The following is a 25,728-nucleotide window of genomic DNA, read 5'->3' on the forward strand; positions in this document are numbered from 1 at the left end:
CAGATTAAGTGTATCTTTATATTTATCTGCTCAGGCCACGGGACTGTGTGGATGGATGGATGTTGCTGTACACATTTTCCTTATATGGGCCATTTAGGATGCGAAACCAGGAAGACCGCTTTGAAAGAATCAGCTCAACCAGATTTGAATGCTTTCTCTGTTGTTTGTTTGCTTTGCTTTGAGACGGGGTCTCACTGTGTAGCCCTAGCTGGCCTGGAGCTTACTTTGTAGACCAGATTGGACTTGAACTCACAGACTTACCTGCCTCAGCCTGAGCATGAGCCACAAAACCTCACTTGTTTGGAACTTTTTTTTTTTTTCAAAGATGTTTGGCTAGGACAACCATCTGATTGATAGCCTTCATATGACCCACGGAGGCCAACAAGTTTTGAAATAACGAAGAATGACAGAAAACAAATTGCAAACGTGAGACTATTCTGGAAAGAAAGACTGCACAAAATTATTCATGGAAATTATCTTTGTATTTTTAAAACCAGGAAAAGCTTGCTGTTCAAATGTCCAAAGCACATATTTGAACACAGATATTTGAAAGGAAGAAAGACAGTTTTTTAAAAAAGAAGACTGCCTGATCCATTTCCTTACTAAATGTTCAAGCAAGCACAGGTGAGGAGGGACTTCAATTTCACAAGCAAGTCCACAAGTGTGCACACACTTATATATCTATTTTCTGATGACATCACACTCCACACAACCAGGAAACCTGGTCAGAATGGGGCTTCTCCCAGGGTTAGCCAGATGACACAAGAGAAGAAGGAGGCGAGAACACTGCACTTTTTCACATCCTCCTGGGGACAGTGTGAGAATAGGATACAGTAACAAGTGACTGGATTAGCCATGACCTTAGGGACTCAACCAGAGGTGAGGGGAGGAGCACGTGCCCATCCTGAGTTACTGCTGAGAACTTGGTGCAGGCAGTCTGGAACCCTGATCTACATAAGTGACAGGTTCACTTGTGGAGGGTAATGCTGCTGGGAGCACTTATTTCCACGAAAAAGCTGTATGGGCACAGACTGAAGTGTGCGTCTGGAGACCACCAAGCCCGGTTGCTTTGTTGAATTTGCTCTAGGACTCAGAGTCACTAAGGTGAATGCTGCCTGTCTGATGCTCAGCCGCTAAGCACTATCCATCACTTCTCCTGCTTTAGAAAGCATTTTCTCCGTATGTGTCCATTGTGGAGCCATTCAAAGTCTATGTAGAAAGAGGGACCTTCTAAGAAGGCAGCACCACCGGAGTGCTGAGTCAGCATCCAACCACCGGTGAGATGAAGACACGAACAACTAGGTGACAACCCAGGCCTTGGATCCACAAAGGTGATCTGTTCAGGAGTGTGCATGTCTAAGTCCCATCCAGAGCATTTCCAGCGATGCCAGGAATTCAGGCGTTCCTTCTGAAGAGGTGACTTAGCTTGAGTTACTAGAACGTCTGTCTCCAGTTGGGTGGGGACTTGGTTCCACTTCTGCACCGTATTGTGAGGAATGTGGTCCTCTGAGGGTCAGGGGATTATGAAATGGTGCTTTGGCCTTCTATAGCAGCAGGTGTCTCAGAGGTGTGTAGGTAGGCCACACTGAAGGTTCTAGGTGGGAGGTCTGAAGAGCTGCTTTCTCTGGCCAATCTCAGTGAGGATGGGAGGGGCTAGGCGTGTAAGCTGGCCTGATGCAGCTTGTGTCTAGACTGAACTCTAAATTGCAAACAGAAGTTCCTGAGCCTCCCAGTCTCTGTGCACAGCAGGGCATCCCTTCTACTATACCTCTTGAGGTTGAGCTCAGCCCCAAGCCCTTTGTGTGTTGGCTGGCTCCCCCGAGGCAGGGGGAGTGTCTAGCAGTGGGCAAGTTGCTGCACTCACTGTATTTTCCACAGAACAGCACCAAGATGAATTGCTCCCTCTTCCCCCTGTGACGCTGGGGGCTCAGAAGACGGGGATCTGGTCTCTGCGGACTACATCCAGGTCATCATCCAGGGTCAACAACACCTGAAGCAAGAGGGTTGGAGATGGGAAGGGAACCTAAGTCCTGGCCACACCCAGTCCCTGCTTTCTCTTCATGGTTCCCACAGACTGAAAGCTACACGTCTCCTCAGTTGGTCTCATATTTTTGGCAGTGATCTGCAATGCCTTGCTTTTAATGCAAAGCCTAGGAGCTTGCTATTACTAAATTATAGCTCATTTATCAAGTTACTTAAATACCCATGAGGAGGGTTCTCATATGCTATTCTTGATGCTAGAGACAAAGCTGGGGGTGAGAGTGGCACCTACCCTCTGTCCTGAGGTTCCCATTCATGAAAGGATCTTAAACAGGAAGAAGGCACATGAGTAGAGCACAGTATATTTCACAGTCATGTGTGTGAGGGTTAAAATTACAGTAGTGAGTAGGTATTGGGAGCTTGGGGCAAAGGATAGTAAAATATTTAGGTAAGGTGGCCTGGATGGTTATTGCTTAGATGGTGACTAAGGGAAATGAAATATAGCAATCACTGTACAAGAAGGGGGGGGAGGATTTTAGAAGCCAGAGGAGTTGAGGACACCACAAGAACACAGCCCACAGAATCAACTAAGCAGGGTTCCTAGGAGCTCACAGAGACTAGCCTCAATTACAGACAGATCCTGTATGGGTCTGGCCTAGGTCCTCAGCATATATGTTGTGGTTCTTGTAGGGCCACTAACAAGGGAGCAGGTATCTCTGACTCTTTTGAGCACTTGGGCCCCTTTTTCTCCTACTGTGTCACATAATCCAGCCTTGATATGAAGGTTTGTGCCTAGTCTTATGTGATTTATTATTTCATATTCAGTTAATATCCCTGGGAGGCATGCTCTTTTGGGGGGTGGGGGTGGGGAGGGGATAGAGGAGGGGTGGTTCTAGGGGAGAGGAGGGAGAATGGATGGACTGGGAGGAGTGGGGGAAGGGGAAACTGCAGTTGAGATGTAATTTATGTAAAGAATAAAAATTAAAATAAAAAAGGAAGTAAGGAAGAAAGAAGGAGAAGGGGGAGGAGGAGGGGGGGCATTCCTGTTCTGCTTCAATTCCCACCCCACACAGAACCACTAGCTTCATTTTGTTATCTTTTGTCCCCCCATCAGAAAAGTCAGAGAGATTGGCTGAATTTTCCACACTGGCCACTAGAGGGAAACCCTGCTCTACTTTTGTGATTGCACCGCTGGCCTCAGAGTGCTTGAAGCCCTCTGCAGTAACAACCCAGTTATCACCCCAGCCTGTGTTCAGGCACCACAAACGTTTAATTAGGGGGAGGGGGAAGACTAAATGCTGATGGCGGCCGTCTTCTGTAAGCATATCTACCCATGGATTCTGGGAAAGGGCACAAGCACTCCATAGGGACCCTAGATTTGGAAAGTGTTCGTTAGGTGGCTTCTCTAGGAACTTAATGTTCACAAAATACACAGGGAGACCGGGGGAAGAAAGGAAGAGAGTCTATCAGGAGAAGGAGGAAGTCCAGGGATGAGAATTAGTGAATTATCCCTAAGTAGTTCCTGGGGGAATTCTGAGAATTTGAATCTGATAACCAATTTTGTCACTCTCAGTGTACAAACATTGAAAAATAGAAGAAGGCTGGTGAGATGGCTCAGCGGGTAAGAGAACTGACTGTTCTTCCAAAGGCCCTGAGTTCAAATCGCAGCAAGCACATGGTGGCTCACAACCACCGGTAATGAGATCTGACGCCCTCTTCTGATGCGTCAGAAGACAGCTACAGTGCACTTATTTATAATAATAAATCTTGAAGAAAAAAAAAGAAAAGTAGAGGAAAATGAAAGTTATAATATCACACAAGATTACAGTAAAACAAACAAACAAACAAAAGAACCGTGAGATGGTCAGTGCATTGACTTGCAATGAAGAATTATGGAGAATAACTGGAAGGAATAAAGAGGTGTGAGGACAGGCAGAGACAGGTGGATTTCTGAATTCGAGGCCAGCCTGGTCTACAGAGTGAGTTCCAGGACAACCAGGGATACACAGAGAAACCTTGTCTGGAAAAAAAAAAAAAAAAAAAAGAAAGAAAGAAAAAGAAAAAAGAAAAAAAAGAAAAAAAAAGAAAAAAGAAATAAAAAGAAAAAACAAAGGAAAAAAAGAGGTGTGAGGACAAGCAGAAGGGAACGGTGAGACTTGAGACAGACGAAGACACAGCTGACTCACCAGGAATGAGAAAAACAAGGCCGTAGCAGAGAGGAAGTGCCAGATGTCATGGTCATCAAAGAAATCCAGCAGGACACACTCTCGGTTCTTCTCCCGGGATTCTGCTGGGGTTCCCTGTGGGGGGAAAGCCAGGCAGATGTAGGCAAGAGTCCCATGGTTCAACTATTTCAGGATTTGGTTTTGAGGAAGCTATAAAAATCAAGGATTGTGCATACAGTAGCTCATAACAATAACAATGTTTACTACAACAATGTTTATAATAGCTCCAGAATAGAGATAACTCAAATGTCCATCAAGACGTGAATGGACTGGTTACATGTACTGTGCCCCGCAGGGTAAAACTTTTCAGTAATTAGAGGACATGCTGATGCAGGTCATTCCATGGGTGACCTAGACACCATTACACTGTACATGGCATGGATAAAGCCAGGCTCAGAGGGCACAAGAAAAAATGTGGATCTACCTCTAGGAGAGTGGTTCTCAACCTGTTAGTCAAGACTCCTTTGGGGATTGGGGGATGTCACACATCAGATATCTTTCATATTAGCTATGGACATCACAATTCATAACTAGCAAACATTATAGGTATGAAGTAGCAACAAGATAATTTTATGGTTGGGAGTCACCATATCATGAGGAACTGTATTAAAGGGTTGTAGCATTAGGAAGGTTGAGAACCACTGCTCTAGGAAATGCCCAGACTGGCCACTCTAGAGCCACAGAAGGTGGGCTAATGGCCGGCAACTACTACTAGTTCAAAGAGAAACGAAATGGCTGCTCACGAGTTTTCTTTCTGGGGTCACATACATGTTCTAAAATCAAATGTGCTGATGCTGTGGTAGAGCTGAGACTTCATGCATGTGCTTCAGACGCAGCACTGGTTTCTGCACCTCAGTTTTCCTGCCTACAAGACAGACATAGTACCCTGACCTGCCTTGCCTTGTTCCACCCCTGCATTTGATGGATGCTGACTGTGACGAGAGAGACTGTGACAATATGCTAATCAAATGTTAAATATATTCTGCAAACAGACCGTAAGAGATAGTGAAGATCATGTTTGCAGTATCTACACGGCTTTTAAGTTCATGTAGCATTGCCTCGGTAACATCACTTGCCTGTTATTTAAGTGTGCCCATTAAGCTTTCTCTCTTCTTGGAGAAGCTGTGAATTTTGATAATGGGGAAAACATAAGAAGCAAAAAAGCAAGAGAGGGAGAAAGGTCCAAAAGGCATGATAGAGCAAGAACTGAGAGAGAGAGAGAGAGAGAGAGAGAGAGAGAGAGAGAGACAGAGACAGAGACAGAGACAGAGACAGAGAGAGGAAGAAGAAGGAGGAGGAGGAGGAGGAGGAGGAGGAGGAGGAGGAAGAGAGAAAGAAAGAAAGAAAGAAAGAAAGAATGAAAGAATGAAAGAAAGAAATAAAGAAAGAAAGAAAGAAAGAAAGAGAAAGAAAGAGAGAGAAAGAAACGAACAGGGCTCTTACCTCCCAGCTGCTGAGGTTCTGGAAGAAAAAGTACAGGGCTGAAGCCCACACCACGGCAGTGGCCACGATGCAGAAGACTGGTAGGGGGAGGACCTTCTCAGAGCTTCGAAGCTGTGGAGAGATGCAAACCACTGATGCTGAAGCCTCAGCTGCGGGCAGGCCCCCTGGTGCGGCCAGTTCCTCACACATGCTCACCTTCATGATGATGTAGAAAGCCAAATACAGCAGCAGGTTGCAGATGAAGATGCCCAGCATGTAGGAGGCAAAGTCCCTGGGCCGGTAGATCAATCCAAAGAAGGCACTGTGGATGCAGGATAGGGTGTTGGCAGCAGGTCAAAAGGGGTACCACGAGTGGATCCTTAACCACTGCTGGGGAATTCACTGAAAACACACTTTAAAATACAGACCTGCATTGTTTGATGACAGGGATACATTCTGAGAAAAGCACAGTGGGTGGGTTTGGCATTGTGTGAACATCTAGAATCCATTTATACAAGCCAAGATGACCACCATGTCATTTGGCCATAGCATCTTTTGGGACCACTATGTGCATGTGGTCCTCTGCTAATGGAAATGTCTTTAGATGCTGAGTGACAATTATACAACTTAATGAATGATAAAAATTTTAATTTACTCATTCACTTCTAGTGGCTTCACAAAGTTCTTGTAAGTGAATGCACTGAGGAGAGCCATCTTTCCTCTCTGGGTAAAATGGTTTTCCCAGAACCCTTTAGTGTTTTTCATGAGTATAAACAGCACTGCTGGGGATAAGTGAACCGTTGGGATGTACTGCACTGGTTAATATTTAAGATTATTAGTTTGGGGGTTGGAGAGATGACTTAGTGGTTAAGAACACTGACTGCTCTTCCAGAGGTCCTGAATTCAAATCCCAGCAACTACATGGTGGCTCACAACCATCTGTAATGGGATCCAGTGCCCTCTTCTGGTGTGTTTGAAGACAGCCACAGTGCCCTCACATAGAAAATGAATAGATCTTTGGAAAAAAATTATTAGTTCATCAGACTAGATTACTGCAAGTAGGATTACCTGGTAATTGGATTGACAGACGTTATGAGTTTATGCAACTGTCCAAATTTAATTTAGCACTGAAGTTTATTCTGTCTGAAGGTTAACTTTATTTGTTTCAAAATTCTATTCAGTATAACAAGGGGTTATAAATATTTGTGACCCCTCTACTCCAAGACAGGGTTTCTCTGTGTATACCTGGCTGGCCCAGAACTTGCTCTGTAGACAAGGCTGGCCTCTGCCTTACAAGAGTTGAGATTAAAGGCCCATGTCACCATACCTGGCTGTAACTCTTCTTCATCTCCTTATTTGAAAGATTTTTTTTTTCCTGTTTTAAAATAATATACTTTTAAAACCTACAGTGTGATGGATAGTGCATACTGGTAATCTTAGCACTTTGGAAGCTGAGGCAGGAGGATTACCATGAGTTTGAGGCTATCCTTGGCTACACAGTAAGGACCAGATATGTCAGGACTAGATAGCAAGACCCTGTCTCAATAAGAAAAGCTAACACAGAATAAAACAAAACAATTGTATCTTGACTTTCAGAAACAAAAGGTAATAATTGAAAAGTAGGGTTTTATCAAACTAAAAAGCTTCTACACAGAATACAGTTCACAGAGTGAAGAGGAGAGAACTGGAGTGATTATTTTGGGTTAAAATATGTCCTGGATAGTTTTTGTTTGTTTGTTTGTTTGTTTTTGTTTTGTTTGTTTGGTTGGTTTTGGGTTTTTTTTTTTTTTTTTGGGTCATCTTGGCATAAGACAGGGCTATCTGGGAAGAGGAACCTCAATTGAGAAAACAGTTCAGTCAGGTTGGCCTGTGGGCAAATCTGTATGATATTTTATTGATCAATTCTTGTGAAAGGGCCCAGCCCACTGTGGGTGGTGTCATTCCCTAGGCAGATGGTCCTATTGTATAAGAAAGCAGGCTGAGTAAGCCAGTAAGCAGTGCTCCTCCATGCAGCTGCTTCAGTTCCTGCCTCCAGGTTCCTGCCTTTAGTTCCTGTTAGTTTCTGTTATGACTTCCCTTCGACAACTGTGATCTGAAAGAAACCCTTCCCTGCTTTTTGTCATTGGGTTTAGCACATGAACAAGAAAGAAAACAAACAAAATACAAAGAATTCGAAAAACAATAACACAAAAACCAAGTAATACAACTTAAAACTAGGCAGACAAAGTCTGGCTCTGAGAGTAAAGTGCTTGCCGCACAAGCATGAGGACCTAAGTTCTAATCCCCAGGCATGGCAGAGCACACCATTAACGCCAGAACAGAGACAGGTAGATACTGGTACCTCACTAGCCAGGCTGTCTCATAAAACTACTAAGCTCCAAGTTCAGTGTGAGACCTTTTCCTGAAAAATAAGCAGAGAGCAATGAAAAAAGACCCCCAGATTTCCAGAAGGAGCTACCTGGTGTATGAGCTTGAACACACACACACACACACACACACACACACACACACACACACACAAACACACAGCAGATGATCTGAATAGGCCCATTCAAAAGACTGTATATACACACTGTCAATAAATATATGACAGAGTCATCGAGATCATTAGCTACCAGGAAAACAAAAATCAAACCTGAATGAAGTATATTGATGAATAGACATTTGGAAGTGGAGGGGTGGATGAAAGGAAGGTGGGCTTGATTGTGTAGGCTGTATGCATGTATTGAGATATCACACTAAACTACAAACACACACACATATAGAATTACATGTTAATAAAATTTAAATGTAATGAAATCTAAACTGACAAAGTATTTTGTCAGGATTTTTGTTCCTATTTTCTATTTCTTTCTATTTTCTTTGACTGCATTGGGGATTGAGCTATTTGTATCTTATTCTGAGGAAGGATCTTGATTAGATGTCCAGACTGGTCTTAAACTTGGGATCCTCCTGCCTCAGTATCCTAAGTAACTGGGTTATAGTGTGTAACCAATACATCTGTTTCCATCCCTTTCACTCTGACTCTCCAGCTTATATTTTTAATTTTGTATCAGTGCTTGCCTCTCTTCTTTATTATGTTTTAATATAGTTTTTTTTTTTAAAAAAAAAAAAACTATTTGATTGCCTTATTGGGTTAGTCTATGCCAACCCATGTGGCATCGCATATGGCTATCTAAATTTAAATTAATTAAAACTAAATATAAATGGAAAAACCAGTTCCTCAGACACACTGGCTGCATTTCAACTTCACAATGTCCACATGTTAATAGTTTCTATTAGGGCTGAGCATTTATATAATTCCAGAAAGTTCCATTAGATAATGTTGGAATAGTTGCTACATCTTCAACCCTTCCTTCCTTCCACTAACCTTGCTTTTCAGAGACCATGGAAACTTTTGCTTAAGCACATATACTTTGAAATAAAAGCTTGTTATCCCAATTCTAGCTCTAATTTAAATTCACATGTTAACTGCAGAACAGTTTTCTATCTTCCAGCCCAGACTCTGGCACCGCTCCCCCCTTAGATAAATTTCCTTTTATATGTCCTAATAAGGCAATTAAATTTACAGAAGAAAGATACCTCCTGCTTCTCAAAATTTACTCCCAAGTATTTCAAGTGCAAAGCTGTTATTAAAGGCCTTGAATTTTATAGCCTAACTGACTGTGTTCTAGATTATATATGAAATGCCACCTTTTCAGATGTTGAAATCCTCAGCTCACTAAAAACTCTTGGATGGACTTTTCTCAGAATCATCATTTGGCAATTTGATTCATATACTGCTCTGGTCCTGGCGGTCTCTCTCTCTCTCTCTCTCTCTCTCTCTCTCTCTCTCTCTCTCTTCCTCTCTGTATGTGTATGTGTATGTGTATGTGTATGTGTATGTGTATGTGTATGTGTATGTGTATGTGTGTGTCTCTGTTTCAGTCTGTTTCTGTCTGTCTCCGTGTCTCTTTCTGTTTCTCTGTCTCTGTCTGTCTCTTTCTCCCCCCACCCCCAGGTTTTCTTCAGGGCCATATGGGAACAATTCATTTTTGGGGAGGACACAAATGAATAGTGACCAGTAAGTAGATGCTGACATTTACAAACATGGGTCTGTAAATACTGAAGATTGGTCATAGACTGCTGCTGTTGTAAACACTTGTTTGCATGTATGTTCTGATGAAGAGAATTACATTTGAATGAGAAGATAGGAATGGGCTTCTGGGCTGGAGAGATGGCTCATTGGTAAGAGCACTGACTGCTCTTCCAGAGGTCCTGAGTTCAATTCCCAGCAACCACATATGGCTCACAACCATCTGAAATGGGATCTGATGCCCTCTTTTGGTGTGTCTGAAGACAGAAACAGTGCACTCGTATACATACAATAAATAAATAAATATTTTTAAAAATGGACTTGGGCTAGTGTGCAGCTCAATGGGAGAGATCTTACTTAACATGCTGAAGGCCCTATTTCATCCATTGCACTAAAGAAAGAAAGGAACGGAGGTGAGCAAGACACCTATAGTCGCAGATATCTATAACTTCAGCAGTCAGGAGGTGGCAAAAAGCCAGCCTGGGCTATGGGAGACCTCATCTGTGATTCTTTTAAAATAACATTCATGTTCAATACTCTATGCCTATATGGAAAAACAGAGAGAGAGAGAAAGAGAGAGAGAGAGAGAGAGATAGAGAGAGACAGAGAGACAGAGACAGAGACAGAGACAGAGAGACAGAGACCTTTGACAGGGAAACACAAAATTATGAGTCATCAAATTTCACACCTCCGTATTGCACCTGACATCCTACAGAGCCATGAAGAAAAGTGAGGCCATTCACCTTGTCATGCAGGGAGATGATGTCCTTATGTATATCAGGAACAGGAAGTCTTTTTTTCTATCAAATGTCACAGAGCTGGAGAAGCATATTAGCTGAGAGCCATAAATAAAACTGGCTAAGCCACTTGTTTTTGAGGTATCAAGGAAGCCTGTTATGTGTTAGAAGTGCGAATGGGTTGTGTAAATCATTCCAACTAGCAGAAAGGATGCATCTGCTGTGCCTCCTGTTCATGCTCACCTGGGGAAGGAAGGACAAAGGGATGCAAGGGGACAAACTGCAGGAGAATGATATGGCTGGAACAGAAAGAAGGTGAGAAAGAGCAAATTTACACACACACACACACACACACACACACACACACACACAGACACACATATATACAAAGGAAGGAAGAAGTGCTTTATAAAAACTAATGTCTCCTCAGCAGTCATATGCAAACTTCTACAAGATAATTTAAAATTATGTTGCAGTTTTGCCTTCATGGGCACAATCCCTTCCTTCCTTACCTTCTTTCCTTCCTTCCTTTCTCTCCACCCATTCATCCATCCATCCATCCAATCAATTTGTCCACGTTGATATTAGTCTTGTTGAGCAAACTCTATCAATGCATCAACTATCAAGAAAGTGCACTCAGCAAAGCATGGGGTTTTAGAGGAAGCCCCACTACCTTCCTGGTGCTGTTATTTAATTAAAATATTTTAGTTAGCTATTTATTTGTACATATGAGCATATCACTGGGTGTGTGCATTTGTGCATGTGTGTGCACATGTGCACGCATGTGTGTGCATGTGTGCAGGTCAGAGGACAACTAGTGGAGTTGGTTCTTGCCTTTCACCCTGTAGTTTCTGGAGATAGAACTCAAGGTGTCAGGCTTTATAGCATGTCCCTTTACCAACTAAGCCATCTCTCCAGCCTCCTAATGTTTATTATTGTTTGTTTGTGAAAGGATACCTTTTTATCAAGTCTCTGGGACAAGGAGTTTAGCTGTCTATTTAATTTCAGATTTCCTTGTAAAATGACAGCAAGAAAACACGTTAAACTGCATATTACAGATATCAATAATGATAAAAACATTGTCTCCTATAATTCCACTTACAAGGACCAGTTAACCAGATTTCCCACAATGAGCAACACCATCCTGTCCTGGAAAAGAGAAAGGAGAGTGTTAGAGAGAGGCTGCTTTGCGAGCAACTCCCTGGGAGAACTAGTCCCCTGTGGGAAAGCAATGGCTCTGATAAAAGACTGGGCTTTGCTCTAATCCTCACTCAGCCAGGCGGAACAGTAAGACCTGACTACAAACAGATGTAACTCAGCAAAGCGGAGTGTGGCTGTCCCCACAGGAGTTAGTGGAGCTGAGCAACTGGACCCACCTCTCTGCACTGGGAGGCTAGTGACAGGTCCTCATTACTCAGTAGCGAGTATTCTGATGTTTTGCTTCCCATGTCACCGACTGCACAGTTAATTTTCACTCCTTACCTCAGTCTTACCCCTAAGGAATGGATACTGGGAGATGCAGAGGAACATCCTCATGGTTGAGGTTACTCTGAATAAAATTTATATTCTCCATTTGTTCTTGTGCCTTTGCTGCTACTTAAAACATATTTGATTATACTTTCTCCTATATTACCAATTCTCTGCTTTTCTAAGTGATCCATCCGATTTTTAAAAATGTCTTTTCTTTAAAAATTCTTTAATCCCGGCACTTTCAAGTGAATCTGCATTTGAGGCCAGCTTTGTCTACATAGCAAGTACCAGGTCAGCTAGGGCTGCACAGGGAGACCCTGTCTAAAAACAATGAAAAAAAAAAAACCCGTTCATTCACTTACTGGACTAGTGAAAACCTAAAACACTGCTGCCAGATGCTGGTGAGGATATGGAGCCGCCAGAACATTTTGTTTACCAAAAAGAGTGTGTATAGGAATACAAATGGGCTCTGCCAGTTTGGGAGGCAATTTAGTATTTTATTTTGTTTCTCACAAAAAAACTATCTGCTTACTATGTGATTGAGCAATCTCTCTCTATGATATGCATCTAAGTTAGCTGAAAATGTTGGTCTGAAGAAGGAGGAGGAGGAGGAGGAGGAGGAGGAGGAGGAGGAGGAGGAGGAGGGAAGGAAGGAAGGAAGGAAGGAAGGAAGGAAGGAAGGAAGGAAGGAAGGAAGGAAGGGAGAAGCCTGCTTGTGATTACTATATTAGCTTTATTTGGAATTATCCAAACCTGGAGGCAATAAGCAACCTTCTGTAGGTTCACAGATGAATAAATGGTAGTACTATTCAATCACGGAGTAGTATTCAGAACTAAAAAGAAACGAGCTGCCATGTCATGAGAACAACATGGAGGGCACATTACTAAATGAAAGAGATGAGTCTGAGAAAGTGTCAGGTGACTCGAGTCCAATCACATGACACACTGAGAAAAGCAAAACAAGATGGCAACCTTGTAGAGGCAGATCAGTTGTCAGTGACCAAGGGAAGGAGAGGTGAACAGACAGAGCACAAAGCGGGGTTAGGCTAGCCAGATCATTCTGTGTGATGTTAGGTATGCTTTGAAGCTGTCATTAAATGTTTGACAAAACCCAAACAGGGATCAGTTCTGTGTGACCCACAGGCTGATGGTAGGTTCTGATGCTGTTTCATGCAGCAGCCTGAGATGGCTATGCATGTGTAGGAGCCCTAAGCATGTGGAGAATCTTGTGTCTTTTGCTCAGTTTTGCTGTGAAGCTAAAAGAGTTCTACACTTTAGATACTGATTGTCTCACCTGGCTTATGGCCAAGCCATGCACAACTCCCAAAATACTTGGATGGACTTTATAGTTTTCACCTAAAGAAAACCCCCTGCTTCAAGGCTCTCCATTTCTTCCTGCCCAAGCTTGTAAGACCAAGATCCCCAAATTTCTTTTTTTTTTCAATTTTTATTAGATATTTTCTTTATTTACCTCCATATTTCTTGATGTGGAAATCCTTCTGATTATATGATTATTAATTGGGCTCTTACTGAATTCTTGTGTGCTAGGGAAGAATACAGCATCAGACCTGAGTACAAAACCATATACAAGCCAAGGCTGAGGATGCAGATGATGTAAGTGGCCTTTCTATTGGTTACTTTCCAAGGTCAATGGCCAGGAAACCAAGGCAGGGATGGGACCCCAGTCTCTTAGGCTTAGTACAGAAATGGATAATATGAGGACTATAGGGGATGTTAAAGAAACATTCCAATCATCAAACAATGACTACAGTTTAATGATGTTTCTGATATAAAAATGTACACAAACGATAATGTAGAAAGTGACAGTTCCCAATTGAGTTGGGTATTTTTTTTTTTTTTTAATCAAGTTGGCACAAGCTTGGGTCATCTGGGAAGAGGGACCATCACCTGAGAAAATGACTTCATAATTGCAAGTATGTGGGGACATTTTCTTGATTATTGATAGATATGGGAGGATCCAGCATGCTGTGCCACCCATGGACTGGTAGTCCTGAGTTGTATAAGAAAACAGGCTGAGCAAGCCATGGAGAGCAAGCGAGTGAGCAGCATTCTTCCATAGGCTCTGCTTCAGTTCCTGCCTCAAGGTCCTGCTTTGATTTCATTCAGTGGCTGACTGTGATTGGTAGTGTAAGGCAAATTAGCCTTTTCCTACACTAGTGACTTTTGGTCTAAGTTTTCCTATCATAGCAACAGTAAACAAGCTAATACATCAATGAAAGTGATCGGAAGGAATGATCTGCTTGAACCATGCTAGTTCACACCTGCTGTCTTGCTGAAACTATTAATAGTGTGAAATTTCCTTTTCGTTTTGATTTGTTTTGAGACAAGGTTTCTCTGTGTAGCCTTGGCTGTCCTGGAACTCACTCTGTAGACCAGGCTGGCCTCAAACGCAGAAATCCGCCCACCTCTGCCTCCCAAGTGCTGGGATTAAAGGCGTGCACAACCACCACACAGCGTGAAATTTCATTTTCATGATGGCATCTGTTTGGATTATCTATAAAGGCATTCTGCCTTGATTATTCCTCACAGTAATCATTACTATTTAAACGTTTGGTGTATTCCAGGTGACATCCATCAAGGATAGGGTAAAATTCCAAGTGGACAGGTGGTCAGTGAGTACTTAGAGAAGAAGAATCAGTCTTCTCCAGGGAGAGTTCCCATATAAATTTTCCAATCCCAAGCTATCAGTCCTGAACATATGTACATATGGGCAATACTAAGTAGTCTTGGTAGGTTGCATATACATGTGTTTGTATGTCTGTAGTTACTCATACATATGTAACAATAATAATTGAAGAGGTCATGAATTTGGGAAGGGAGAGGAAGAGTCAGGTGTAATGTAGATTCAGTGGTCATTGGCAAAGTTCTCAGAAAGGAAATAAGACTAAAACATATATACCATGTAAAAAATTTGGGGTGTGTGTATGTATGTGTGTGAGTGTTTATATGTATTTCCTTTATCTCCTTTACAGACTAGCAAGTATTTGATTTATAAAAATAGGACCACTTTTAAAAATCTTCCTTTTTTAACAGAGTAAGCAATATGATTCCCACTGACTGGAAGACAGCCACCTCAGGCCATCTGGTCCTTTGGAGTTCTGGAGGTTTGCGTCACTGTCCCCAGCCTGGCCTTCCCGCTGTTCCTCCATTTTCTGAGAGATGGCCAAGGAACACAGGAGCATGCACGTACCATATACAGAGGTCTGCTGCATTGCTGGATGCAGTCCGTGTAGAACACCATGGCAGCCCGCCGGAAGATTCCCAGATCTGCGTTGACATCATCACACCATGAAAACACACAGAGAAAATACATACACTGGGAAACGACTTGAGATTGGGGGCCAGAAGGATGTCATATGTAATCTATTAAAGCCATTAGAATGCTTTGCACCTCATAGGTGACCTATTAGGTATAAATTTTTGATGTAGAAAATTATGGGTTTTTTTGGAGGGTGTTCCATGTACATGTGATTTATGGCAGAAAGGACATGAATGGCAAGCAGGTGACACCCTCTGCTTCCATCATCTAAGCTTCCATTGTTTACTGGTCTCTCTGATGGGGTTTCCTATGAGGAGAGATGTTATGGGATCCCCAAATCTACCTTAAAACATTTGCTCTCCTTACTGGGAATGGGGAATCTCATCTTGTAAGGGTTCCAATCTACACTTCTCAATGCAGTGATGAGTTATTGAGTTCTGATCCAAGAGGTACTGGGCTGCACTAAGAATGTCTAGAAAGAATTATTAAGGAATGGAAGTTAAGATAGGATGAGAAAAACAGGAAAGGGTTTTTTGAATGTAGTTCCACATAAGTCATGTTTGGAATGGAATGCATTCCGTGTGAGAGTTCTAGTTGCTCTCCTCAGAATTAAGGTCAAAGGAGTCTGCCTTCCACTAAGCTACTCATGACCTGACCTCAAAGGTCAGACTGAGTGTACCCAGAGCCAGCACGGCTGAAAGTGGACCCCAGCTCCTCTGCCCTTCTGCTCTTCTGCCCTTCCAGGCTATCCTGGGGCTGAACTTAACAAAGAGCAAGGAGCCTGGCTATCCGATTGACCAGATGCGATGCACCCCAGCGTGGGTTGGGATGCAGACTGGCTTCGAAGCCTTTCTCAGGATCATCCTCCCATGCAGCCTGCCTGTCATAAGAAGGGGAAGAGGGGACAGAACTGGGAGACAGCCAATGGGTCTATGAACAATTTAGACCCATACAAAGGGTGGTAGAACATTACCTGTGTCAGACACATCTGAGTCAGTGGGAAGCAGAGAAGAAATAAGAGAGAGAAATGATCTGTAAGAAGGAAGCCAAATAGGTAAGCCGCTGCTCGCTTTATTTTGTTTTCCTTAAAATGATGTCCTTACTTCTTATTTGTAAAAGTGACGTTTGTTCCCCACCCCCACTCCCATGGAGGATGTGGACCCTGCCTGTCTCAGACCCTCAGAAAGGTCCTCCCAAAAGGATAAACCAAGGGCCTTTTTTCTCTTCCAAATTAGGTTTATCTAGCCCATGCTGTTGGGAACCTATTTGCTCTCCTGAACCATCCACAAGCTCTAATTTGTAGGGTCTGAGACAAGGGACACAGTAGTAAACGGGACAAGTGACTCTGTGGTTTGATGTCCACTCAGAACACACCTTGCCTTGCCACCGCTGCCTTTCCTACCTCTGTGCTTTCCTGAGGACTGCAGAGAAATGAACGTGTAGTTAGAACGCAAAGGTGTGTGTAGGGAAATGGGTGGAGAGGTTGGGGATAGCTGAACCACTGTTCATGTGACTTGTGGCCGGAGGACCGACTTTAAATGCAATCGTTGGCAAACGAAACAGCTGCTCGGTCACAGATCCTCTAGTCCTGCCCTCCTACCCCCCAGTCAGGGCACAGGTCACCTTCCCCTACAACCTGTCAGGACAGGGCACAAGCGAGCCTGCTGTTGTGGCTTTGTATCTCCATCTGCCTTGCAGTTGTGAGCCCAGCCTCACCCTCGACACCCAGGTCCAACTTAGAACTTTGCTTTTCTCTCGTGCCTTCTTGGCTGATAACTCTGGACACATAGGCTAAACCCCATGTTGTGATTTCCCATCCCTTCTCTGCAGAAACCTGTTAGGACAAGAAGTCCCCTTGGTTCTCTGGAGCTAAAGGCCATCACCCTTCAGGACACAGTCTGGCCCCTCAGTGAGGACTCTGCTAAGGCAGCTCTTGGGAACTGAAAGATCTGTCTCTCCCTGCTGGGTCCCATCACGCTGCCCGTGGCCATGCTGAGACTGTCCTGTTAAAGCTGAGAGAAAGGCAATCCCCTTAGCTACCTTTCAACAGACCTGCCAAACAGCAGGCTTTGATTTTTACTAAGTCTATGACCAACCGGGGATAGTTCCCTGGGGAACAGAACTGAAAACTAAACCCCATCTTCCAGGCACCCTTCCCACTTGAAAGGAACCCCCAACTAAACTAAACCTCCTAAACTATTTGCAGGAGACCTCCCTGTGGGCTTGCATCAGACTGAACTTTGGTCTATCAACCAAAGTTCCTTGCAAAGGGCCTTCCTCTCTGTAACAGGCTTTAGTGACCACTTCATCCCTGCCCTTCTAGAACTAAGGATGGCGAGGGCTTCACCGCTGTTAACTCCCAGGTTGCCCGGAGACCCCTTAACCACTCTCAGCATGTATGTCTTGTGAATCATCACTTTGTCAATAAATCCTCATCAGTCTTTATATGGAACAACCCTCCTGTTGTGACCCTCTCAAACGACTGCCTGAGCCTCATCTAAATTACTCCTTGTGTGTAAGATGATTGCGGTATGAGCCTGTGCTGTCTTACAGTTTGCGCGTGGTTTGATGTCCACTCACAACACGCTTTGCCTTGCCATCTCTGCCTTTCCTACCTATGTGCTTTCCTGAGGACTGCAGAGAAATGAACGTGCATTGGCCTTGGCCTTACAGGGCTGTGTCAGGGATCATTCCCACCACTTAATTCTGTGTTCACGAATCTGGGAGAGAGCAGAACAAGGCTCTGACTTAGTTTCTTTAAGACAATTTGTATGACCTCACAGCTTTTGGTCTGGAATATGGGGCACGGGGAACAACTTATCATATATCCTTTGAAAGTACACTACCTAAGGGAGGGTAGATCAACTATGTCCAAGGGGAAAGCTAAGTCATGACAATATGTGTGTGTGTGTGTGTGTGTGTGTGTGTACGTATGTGTATGTAGTTTAAATGGGACCTCACTATGTAGCCAAAATGGCCTTGAACTCACCATTCTTCTCCTTTGACCCTTCAATTGCTGACATAACAGATACTCACCACCAGCCCTAGATTGAGAATATGTTGTAGTTGATCTTCTAGCTTTTGAGACACTTGTTTACACTAGATTGCTTTGGGCAAGACAGGATCCTTATTTTAGAGGGTCCTCATTACCCTTTGAGTCAGGAAAGCTCAGGAAGCTTTCCACCACTAGATTACGTTATGGATTATTGGATCTCAAAACTCCATCCCAACATATTCCTGGACCCACGTTCAGAACCTGTAGAGCCTCCTCCCCATTGGTTTCCCTGAGGTCAGAGTTCCATTAGTGGATCCTTCTAGGGACAAAGAATGCCCAAGCTATTGCTACTTGTGTGGCATGTGAGTGGGCACTGGATGTCTGTAAGACTCTCTGTGATCTCTTGAGACAGCACAGTATCCTTTAGTGTCTGCTTTATATGTTTGACATGTTCACATTTTGTTGGTGAGTATTTTTGTTGATGTTGTTTTTGTTTTTTGTTTGTTTGTTTGTTGTTGTTGTTTTTGCTGTTTTTCAAGACAGGGTTTCTCTGGATAGCCCTGGCTGTCCTGGAACTCACTCTGTAGACCAGGCTGGCCTTGAACTCAGAAATCTGCCTGCCTCTGCCTCCCAAGTGCTGGGATTAAAGGTATGCGCCACCACTGCCCGACTTGTTGGTGAGTTTTTATTTGCATTCTTTCCCTTGTCTCTGCCAATATTAGGGGCAGATCTATGATTTATCTTGAAATATACAAATGAGTTTTTAAAAGTATGACTCCCAATATGCTAAAACCATTTTAAAAATACTCTAAAACATCTTGAACCTCCTCCAGTGTATGATGGCTGACTGACGGGAGATGACAAGCTAATTTCCATATAGCACTCAGTCCATACTGTTGGAAGTAGTACAGTAAGAGAAGCTTGGTCTCAAAAGTTTCTGTCCTGTATCTAGAAATAGTGCATGATTCATGTCTGGCAACCATCTAGCATTAGAGAAATGCTCCTTTTTGAATGCTGCAGATGGAGATAGGTTCCTTCATGTAGGGCTTGTGGTATACCAAGCACACTGTTCTCCTTAGGACCCCTCTCCTTTTCTTTTTAACACAGGGTGTCTCTGTGTGGTCCTGGATGTCTTGGAACTTGTGTAGACCAGATCATCCTCACAGAGCTCTGCCTGCAGAGTGCAGGGATCAAAGTCATATGTCACTATGCCTGACCTAAATGCCCTTTGAACTTTTGGTGGTTTGCAGAGTGTTTGCAACCAAGCAGGTGGAAGTGTGCCCCAACTCTGAGGTGTGTGAAGATACATCTCTCAGCCAAAAACAGAAATAGTGGTTAATAGACCCCATAAGGAGGACAGCATTCTTAGAAGATGAGGATGAGTGACAGCCCTGGGCTCGATTCCCCAGGGAAATCAGTGTGTGGGTTGACTCACCTATCTTGAAACGGCCCATGTAGTAGATTTGGGTGCTGAGGGCCAGGGAAGCAAGAATGTGGATGGCAGAGAAGATGATCCAGAACCACACATCATTTTTTCCAAACATCTAGGGATAAAGATGGGGTTAGTGTGATCCGGTTTCCCCAGAGAACCCTGTAGAATCATTGTCTCTTATTGAGGCTTATCATAGGAAACAACAAAACATAACATAACAAAACAAAACAAAACCCAAACTAGCCATTACTAAAGGACATGTTGTCAAATCATCTTCTAAATATTTATACGTATACCCACAAATGAGTGCTGTTCTCAACCATGGCCAGAAATGTTCCCTTTTTTGCATCAGGTTGTAGCCAATGAAGAGACTCATAACTGGTCAAAGATGCTGAGAACCCTGAAGCTTCAGTATAAACGGGACATTATATCAACTACTCACTCCTAAGGCTCATGGAACAAGATGGAAATGGGGGCAGGTAGCAAAGATAGAAGAGCTGGTGGATGGTGAGGCATGCTGGGAATTCCTGTCTTCAGTACATGACATGGCGGTTGTACTCATGAACTTCACTGAAGCTGTGGCGATCTGTCCAAGATCAAGCCAGCCCAGCCTTCCAGTGAACACGGAGAGGCTCATGGGGCCTCACCCATAGCTGAGGAGCTACTGGGAGTTGAGAGCCATTTTGGGGGACGATGCGCGGCTGTTGGTGGATTGTTCATGCTCAGGTGGGTAGCCATACACCCGTTCTCATGTGTGCAGCACCAATTAGACTCAGTAGGTTATAAAAACAGGAAGATGAAGAAGATGATGAGGTTTGGAAGGGGATGTGTTGGGCGTTGGGGGTGGCTTGAGGAGGTGGGAGGAGGAAACTGGGGGTGGGTGTGTTTGAGATAGATTATATATACAGGTCAGAAATTGATAAATAATAAATAAAAAATATCTTTGAAAAGCCTTCTCACCCTGTGTGCATTTTATTTTCTTACCTCAAAACTCACAGGAATCTTTCTGTACAGTGGACAGAAAAAAAAAAAATAATAATGGCGACCTAGCCAAATGAGAAGAGAGGAGGAAGAGATGGGCCAGTAGTAGAGCAATGGAGTAGTCAGTCCAGAGCTGGGGAGAGAATGCTCTTCAAATAACTGAAGGCAGCCAGCAAGTACTGTCCGTGCACATTTAGAAATGATTTCTCTTTGAGGTTGGTTTCTCTGAGCCGCTTAGATGTCTCTATCCCAGTTTTGGCATGACTTGGAATTCATTTTAATATAAAAACCTCCCTCATCTGGTTTTACAGGTGATTATTACATGCTTAGAAACCATCAGCAGAGTAATCGAGCCAGAAAACCTTGAACAGACCCAAATCCATGCTCCCAAGGCCCAACAAAAAGACACACACAACCAAAAGTGCCCCCTCCCCCAATGGGAGTTCCCCCTCCCCCGTCAGGGTCAGGCTGCAGGCAGATGGAGAGGCACCCACCACTCCGAGGACCGTCAGTGTGATGACCACAGCGAAGGAGGCGTAGGCAGAGTAGGCACTGGCATTGATGTCTGGGTGGCGGGTCTGATAGAGTTTCAGCATGCAGAGGCCAGCGATCATGTACATGAAAGAAGTGTCTGGGGACCCAAGTCAAGAAGCTTAGTGGGTATCTGGCAACCACACACCGAGCTTTTCTTTAGCTTCCTCCTACCCCGTGGCTCAGTGGAGTATTCGCTGATGTGTAGAAGTCTCTAACATAGCAGAAGTCTCTAACACAACATAGGTGCATCTTCTGGCCTGGTTCTCAACCTATGAGTCCCAACCCCCATAGACCATCTGAAAACGCAGATGTTTACATTACAATTCATAGCAGCAGCAAAATTACAGTTATGAAGTAGCAACAGAAATATTTGTATGGTTAGGGTGTCACCACGCTACAAGAAACTGTCTTAAAGGGTGGCAGCATTAAGAAGCTTAAGTAGCTCTGCTCTAGCAAGATCCTGTGTCCTCTATTTCTACCCCGTCCCCATCGGCCAATGTATTTTGGTTCGCAGAAGGAAAACATCAGATGAGGTAAGTAAATAGCTACCTCACTTATAAGGGTGTGTACATTCTAAACTTTATATTTGACAATGGGGACAAAAAAAAAAAGCCCTTTAATGGTGATAGTTCAGGCAGAGAGACAATAAGATGAGTGCCCGGTGGAAGCTGTTCTCAGCACTCTGCAGCCACGTTCACTGCTGTATCTCTATGCAGACAATAATAGCCCACTAATGGAAAATAGCTACCCATTAAATGCAGCCCAGATGTTCTTCAGTTCTGGAGACAGACGGGAAGCAAACCAACAACGTGATGCTCAAACTACTCAGAACTTCAGCAAAACATTTAAGTGCCTGACGGTAGCAAATGCTAAGGTTGATGAGGGAAATAAAGGCTCTCACACAGCTAGCCCAGGTGGGGACACTCTGGGGAGGAGCTTGTTAAATGGAAAAAAGAGGGTGCACAAACCAGGTGGTTAAGTTGGACATACTGTGGCATGTGACGGTGGTGTATACTTTTAATCCCAGCACTCAGGAGGCAGAGGTTGGCAAATCTCTGTGAGTTCCAGGCCAGCCTAGTCTAGAGAGAGTTCCAGAACAGCCAGAGCTGTACAGTGAAACCCTGACTCGAGACCAAACCAAACCAACCCCCGCAAAAGCCTATCTTTGAGTGTGGGAGGCAGTGTAGAAGTCTTGTTTTCTTCATTTTTAATCTTATTGTTCTGTCTCTCAGATAGGTCTCACTATTTGTAGTCTAGACTAGAGACCCTCTTGGCCCAGCTTCCCAGGAGTGCTATTTACAGGCAGAGCCCATCACTCCTGTTCTTCATTCTTATGCTATTTTAATGCTAAATTGGTATCTATTATCTTTTCAACTCATAACTGCACATCCTTCCGGTCTCTTGGCTTCAGGAAAGCTAACCCCTGCTCTGAACCTGGAGAAGGAGACCTAAGACCTAAGGAGAAGCTAAGATCTATTATGGGTACCTTTTCCAGCATGAGAGAAGTTACCTTTGGGAGAAAACCAACACATAGGCTAGGGACATGTTACCCAGAGATGTAGAGTCAGAGTCATGGGGTAAGCCAGCTGCAAAGGCATTCTTCCCCCTGCCTTCCAAACAGCAAGCTGTCAGACAGTGTGACAGTCTTATCATTTGGTTCACTTCTAGTTGAGTTTTCCATTACTCTCACCCCAGAGTAGGCTAACCGCTTAAGTAGGTAAGTTACATGGTGGGAAGTCTGAAAGGCGGTGCTGCTTAGCTTGGCCCCTGACACTGCATCTCACCGTGACATCAGCATGCAGTGCAGAGTGTGTTCCAGACTAAATGCTGGTCAAAGAGAATAAATATATAACACGCAGGAGTCTTGCTCGGTGACAAGGCACACTCAGGTCGTTTCAGCTAACCCCAAATGCCATTAAGTTCTTGCAAGTGTGAATTTGATGTTTTTGAAGGGCTCCAGGATAAGACTATCTATCTGTAACTCAAATCTATGTCATCAATATAGGTTCTAATTACCAAATTGGAAATTGGAGTAATTCGGGCAGACATGGTAACAAGCACTGAGTACGCCTTCCATCATCAGTGCGATCCCCATAGCATAGAAGAGACCAAAGTGTTTGGGAATACCATACTCCTGAAAAAAGGGGGAGAAAGGGTTGTTAATAGAAAGATACTAGTCAGAGACACATCCAGAGTAGGGAAGACTAAATGGTGACCTCAAGTAACTCTACACAGAGTTCATCATCTCTTCATGAAGCCAGACACCCCTCCCCTTTGCAGTCTACGTGGAAGCACAGTCCTTCCCAGCTCATGCCTTTGGTCTGTCCCACTCTATCCTCACCATAGCAAAGATGTCTTTAGCTTCCAGGGCTCTTCGGTGGAGAAGGTCCCGGCGCAGCACTATCAGCAGGAAGAGGAAGCCCAGGAGTATGTGGCCCAGGTTACTGAGAATATTATTGAAGGCGCTATAGGGATAAGTGAGAAATGAGTGTGACATTATCATGGGGACTCAGAATGAATGGACAAGTGGGTGGGTAAACTCATTATTTGGTGTCTTTCTATACTAACATTTTCCTAGGATGTCAGGGTTGGACAGACACCAGAAATCCTCATTGATCTAACTCCTTGATTTGAAGATGCTCACTTGGCTTAATGTACCATCTGTCTTCTCTGGAATTTCTGCTTAGCATCCCTAATACCACCAGCCTGACCATCTTTTGTCCTCATGGCCCTGGCAAAGTATGAGCCCTGAGAAAAAAGCTAGTCCAGAGATGAATGAGCTTTTTAGCTCTACCTGTGACTCTCATCAACAGACCCACAGTGTGTCAATATTCAGCTCTCCAACTGTGGATTTCAGTATAAGTACATATATACCACAGACCATGGCTTCATTTTCAGGAAATCAAGCAGGAAATCCACTGCTCTGTGGAGAGAAGATATGTTCCTATCTCTCAGGAAGACACTTTCTTTCACCAAATTCTGGTGGCTTTAAGATAGTCAGGCTTCCAGACAAACTCTGACATCACTAAGATCTAAGGGACTAGAATTCTGCAAATCCGTACATTTCTAAGCCTTAGTACCTTCATCTAAAAATTGTGGTACTAATAGTGCCTACCCACCTTGTGAGGTCATTTGACATACTCAATGAGAGCTGGCCACCAACTCACATTCATCGGCACATGCCACCTATAGCTGGTAATATGGCTTTTCAAAACCTCACTGCCGAATCCTCAACAGGTCATTCTTAGAAATATTGCCTGAGAGGGGAGCAGATCCTGTCTCAACATCTGGCTTCAATTCCTCTTTGCCCTGACTGGGGTAGTTTTCCACAGTCGTTGTTGTTGTTGCTGTTGTTGTGTGTATTCAAACTTGAATCAAATTAGAGAGAAGGAATCTCACAAGGAGCCAGAGTGCTGAGTTTACCTCAGGACGCCCAAGGGGTGAGCACAGAGGAAGTTGTAGTAACAGATATCCTGGTTGCCAGTGACATTTACCACCTACAAAGTCAAGTGAAAGAAGAAGAAAAGTGACTTCTCTCTATACTATGAGTCTGCCCAAAGTCACAAAGAACAGGAAAGGCCCACAGGGATGCCCTGCCAGTGGCTCAAGTGTAACGTACCTCCACCTCAGGAGGTGTGGCACGATATACTACTGTTACACACACTCCCTATTTGGGTGCTATCTGTGCCTTAGGTAAAAGTATCCTGTTTATTGGGTAGCCTCATGATGGAATTCAACAATGTATGATTCTTTTGTTATTTTGAAAGAATGCTAACATTAGCACCTGCCTCCATTTTCCTGTTGCTGGGATTATGGACAGGTTAAACCTGTTTGTGAGGTGCTGCAGTTGAACACAGTTTCATTCTAGGCACACACTCTCCCTACTGAGCTCCAGTCCTAGAACATTAGTCTAGACCTTTATTTGCTCTGCTTATTGTCTCCTGATGATCACGTACTCAGGATGATAAATAATGGTGCCACTGATAGACATTATGGCTGAATGACTGATTTTATATAGGTAAACAAAACAATATAAGGTACCAGGTCCCTTTGTAATAAAACAATTGGGAAATAAATGGAAATGATCCTAGAGATGAAGTAGTTAATGCAGAAGCCCAATTAGTGCCAACATGGGGAAATTATTAAACAAAAAAAAGTTCTTGGAGGCTGGTGGCACACACCTTTAATCCCAGAGGCAGGTAGAGCTCTATGAGTTTGAAGTCAGCCTGGTTTACATATCCAGTTCCAGGAGAACCAGAGTTACAAAACAAAGAGACCCTGTCTAAAAGAACCATCAACCAAAACTATAGTTCTTGGGAGTGAAGAGATGGGTGGTTAAGAGCGCACACTGCTCTTTCAAAGGACTTGAGTTTGATGCCCAGCACCATGGCAGGTAACTCCCAAATGCCCATGACTTCAGTTCCAGCAGATTCAATATCTCAAGCCTCGTCAGGCTCTCTGTATCTCTGTGTCTCTTTGTGTCTCTGTCTCTCTCTGTGTGTCTCTCTCTATGTCTCTTTCTGTGTCTCACTCTCTCTCTGTCTTTCTCTGTCTCTGTCTCTCTGTCTTTCTCTGTCTCTGTCTCTCTCTGTCTCTT

At 43.7% G+C, this 25,728-nt stretch overlaps 1 protein-coding gene across 2 annotated transcripts in view; it reads right to left on the minus strand.

The window, feature by feature from the left end:
• Positions 1 to 460: 460 nt before the first annotated feature.
• The window catches only part of Sidt1 (SID1 transmembrane family member 1), a 97,406-nt gene continuing 72,138 nt past the window's right edge, over positions 461 to 25,728 (minus strand). The window contains exons 14-25 of one of the 2 annotated variants that reach the window (XM_031363958.1): positions 24,555 to 24,628; positions 23,473 to 23,596; positions 23,148 to 23,265; positions 21,092 to 21,228; positions 19,620 to 19,728; positions 16,163 to 16,177; positions 15,121 to 15,197; positions 11,542 to 11,588; positions 5,844 to 5,949; positions 5,649 to 5,759; positions 4,167 to 4,280; positions 461 to 1,990 (exon numbers count right to left, since the gene is read on the minus strand). In XM_031363958.1, coding sequence (XP_031219818.1) covers positions 1,928 to 1,990; positions 4,167 to 4,280; positions 5,649 to 5,759; positions 5,844 to 5,949; positions 11,542 to 11,588; positions 15,121 to 15,197; positions 16,163 to 16,177; positions 19,620 to 19,728; positions 21,092 to 21,228; positions 23,148 to 23,265; positions 23,473 to 23,596; positions 24,555 to 24,628 — 1,095 coding nt within the window. In that variant the 3' untranslated portion in view covers positions 461 to 1,927. The remainder of the gene's footprint in view (positions 1,991 to 4,166; positions 4,281 to 5,648; positions 5,760 to 5,843; positions 5,950 to 11,541; positions 11,589 to 15,120; positions 15,198 to 16,162; positions 16,178 to 19,619; positions 19,729 to 21,091; positions 21,229 to 23,147; positions 23,266 to 23,472; positions 23,597 to 24,554; positions 24,629 to 25,728) is intronic. The other variant, XM_031363959.1, reaches the window with a different exon arrangement.

Source organism: Mastomys coucha, unplaced genomic scaffold (genome assembly GCF_008632895.1).
Source record: "Mastomys coucha isolate ucsf_1 unplaced genomic scaffold, UCSF_Mcou_1 pScaffold12, whole genome shotgun sequence".
NCBI lineage: Eukaryota > Metazoa > Chordata > Mammalia > Rodentia > Muridae > Mastomys > Mastomys coucha.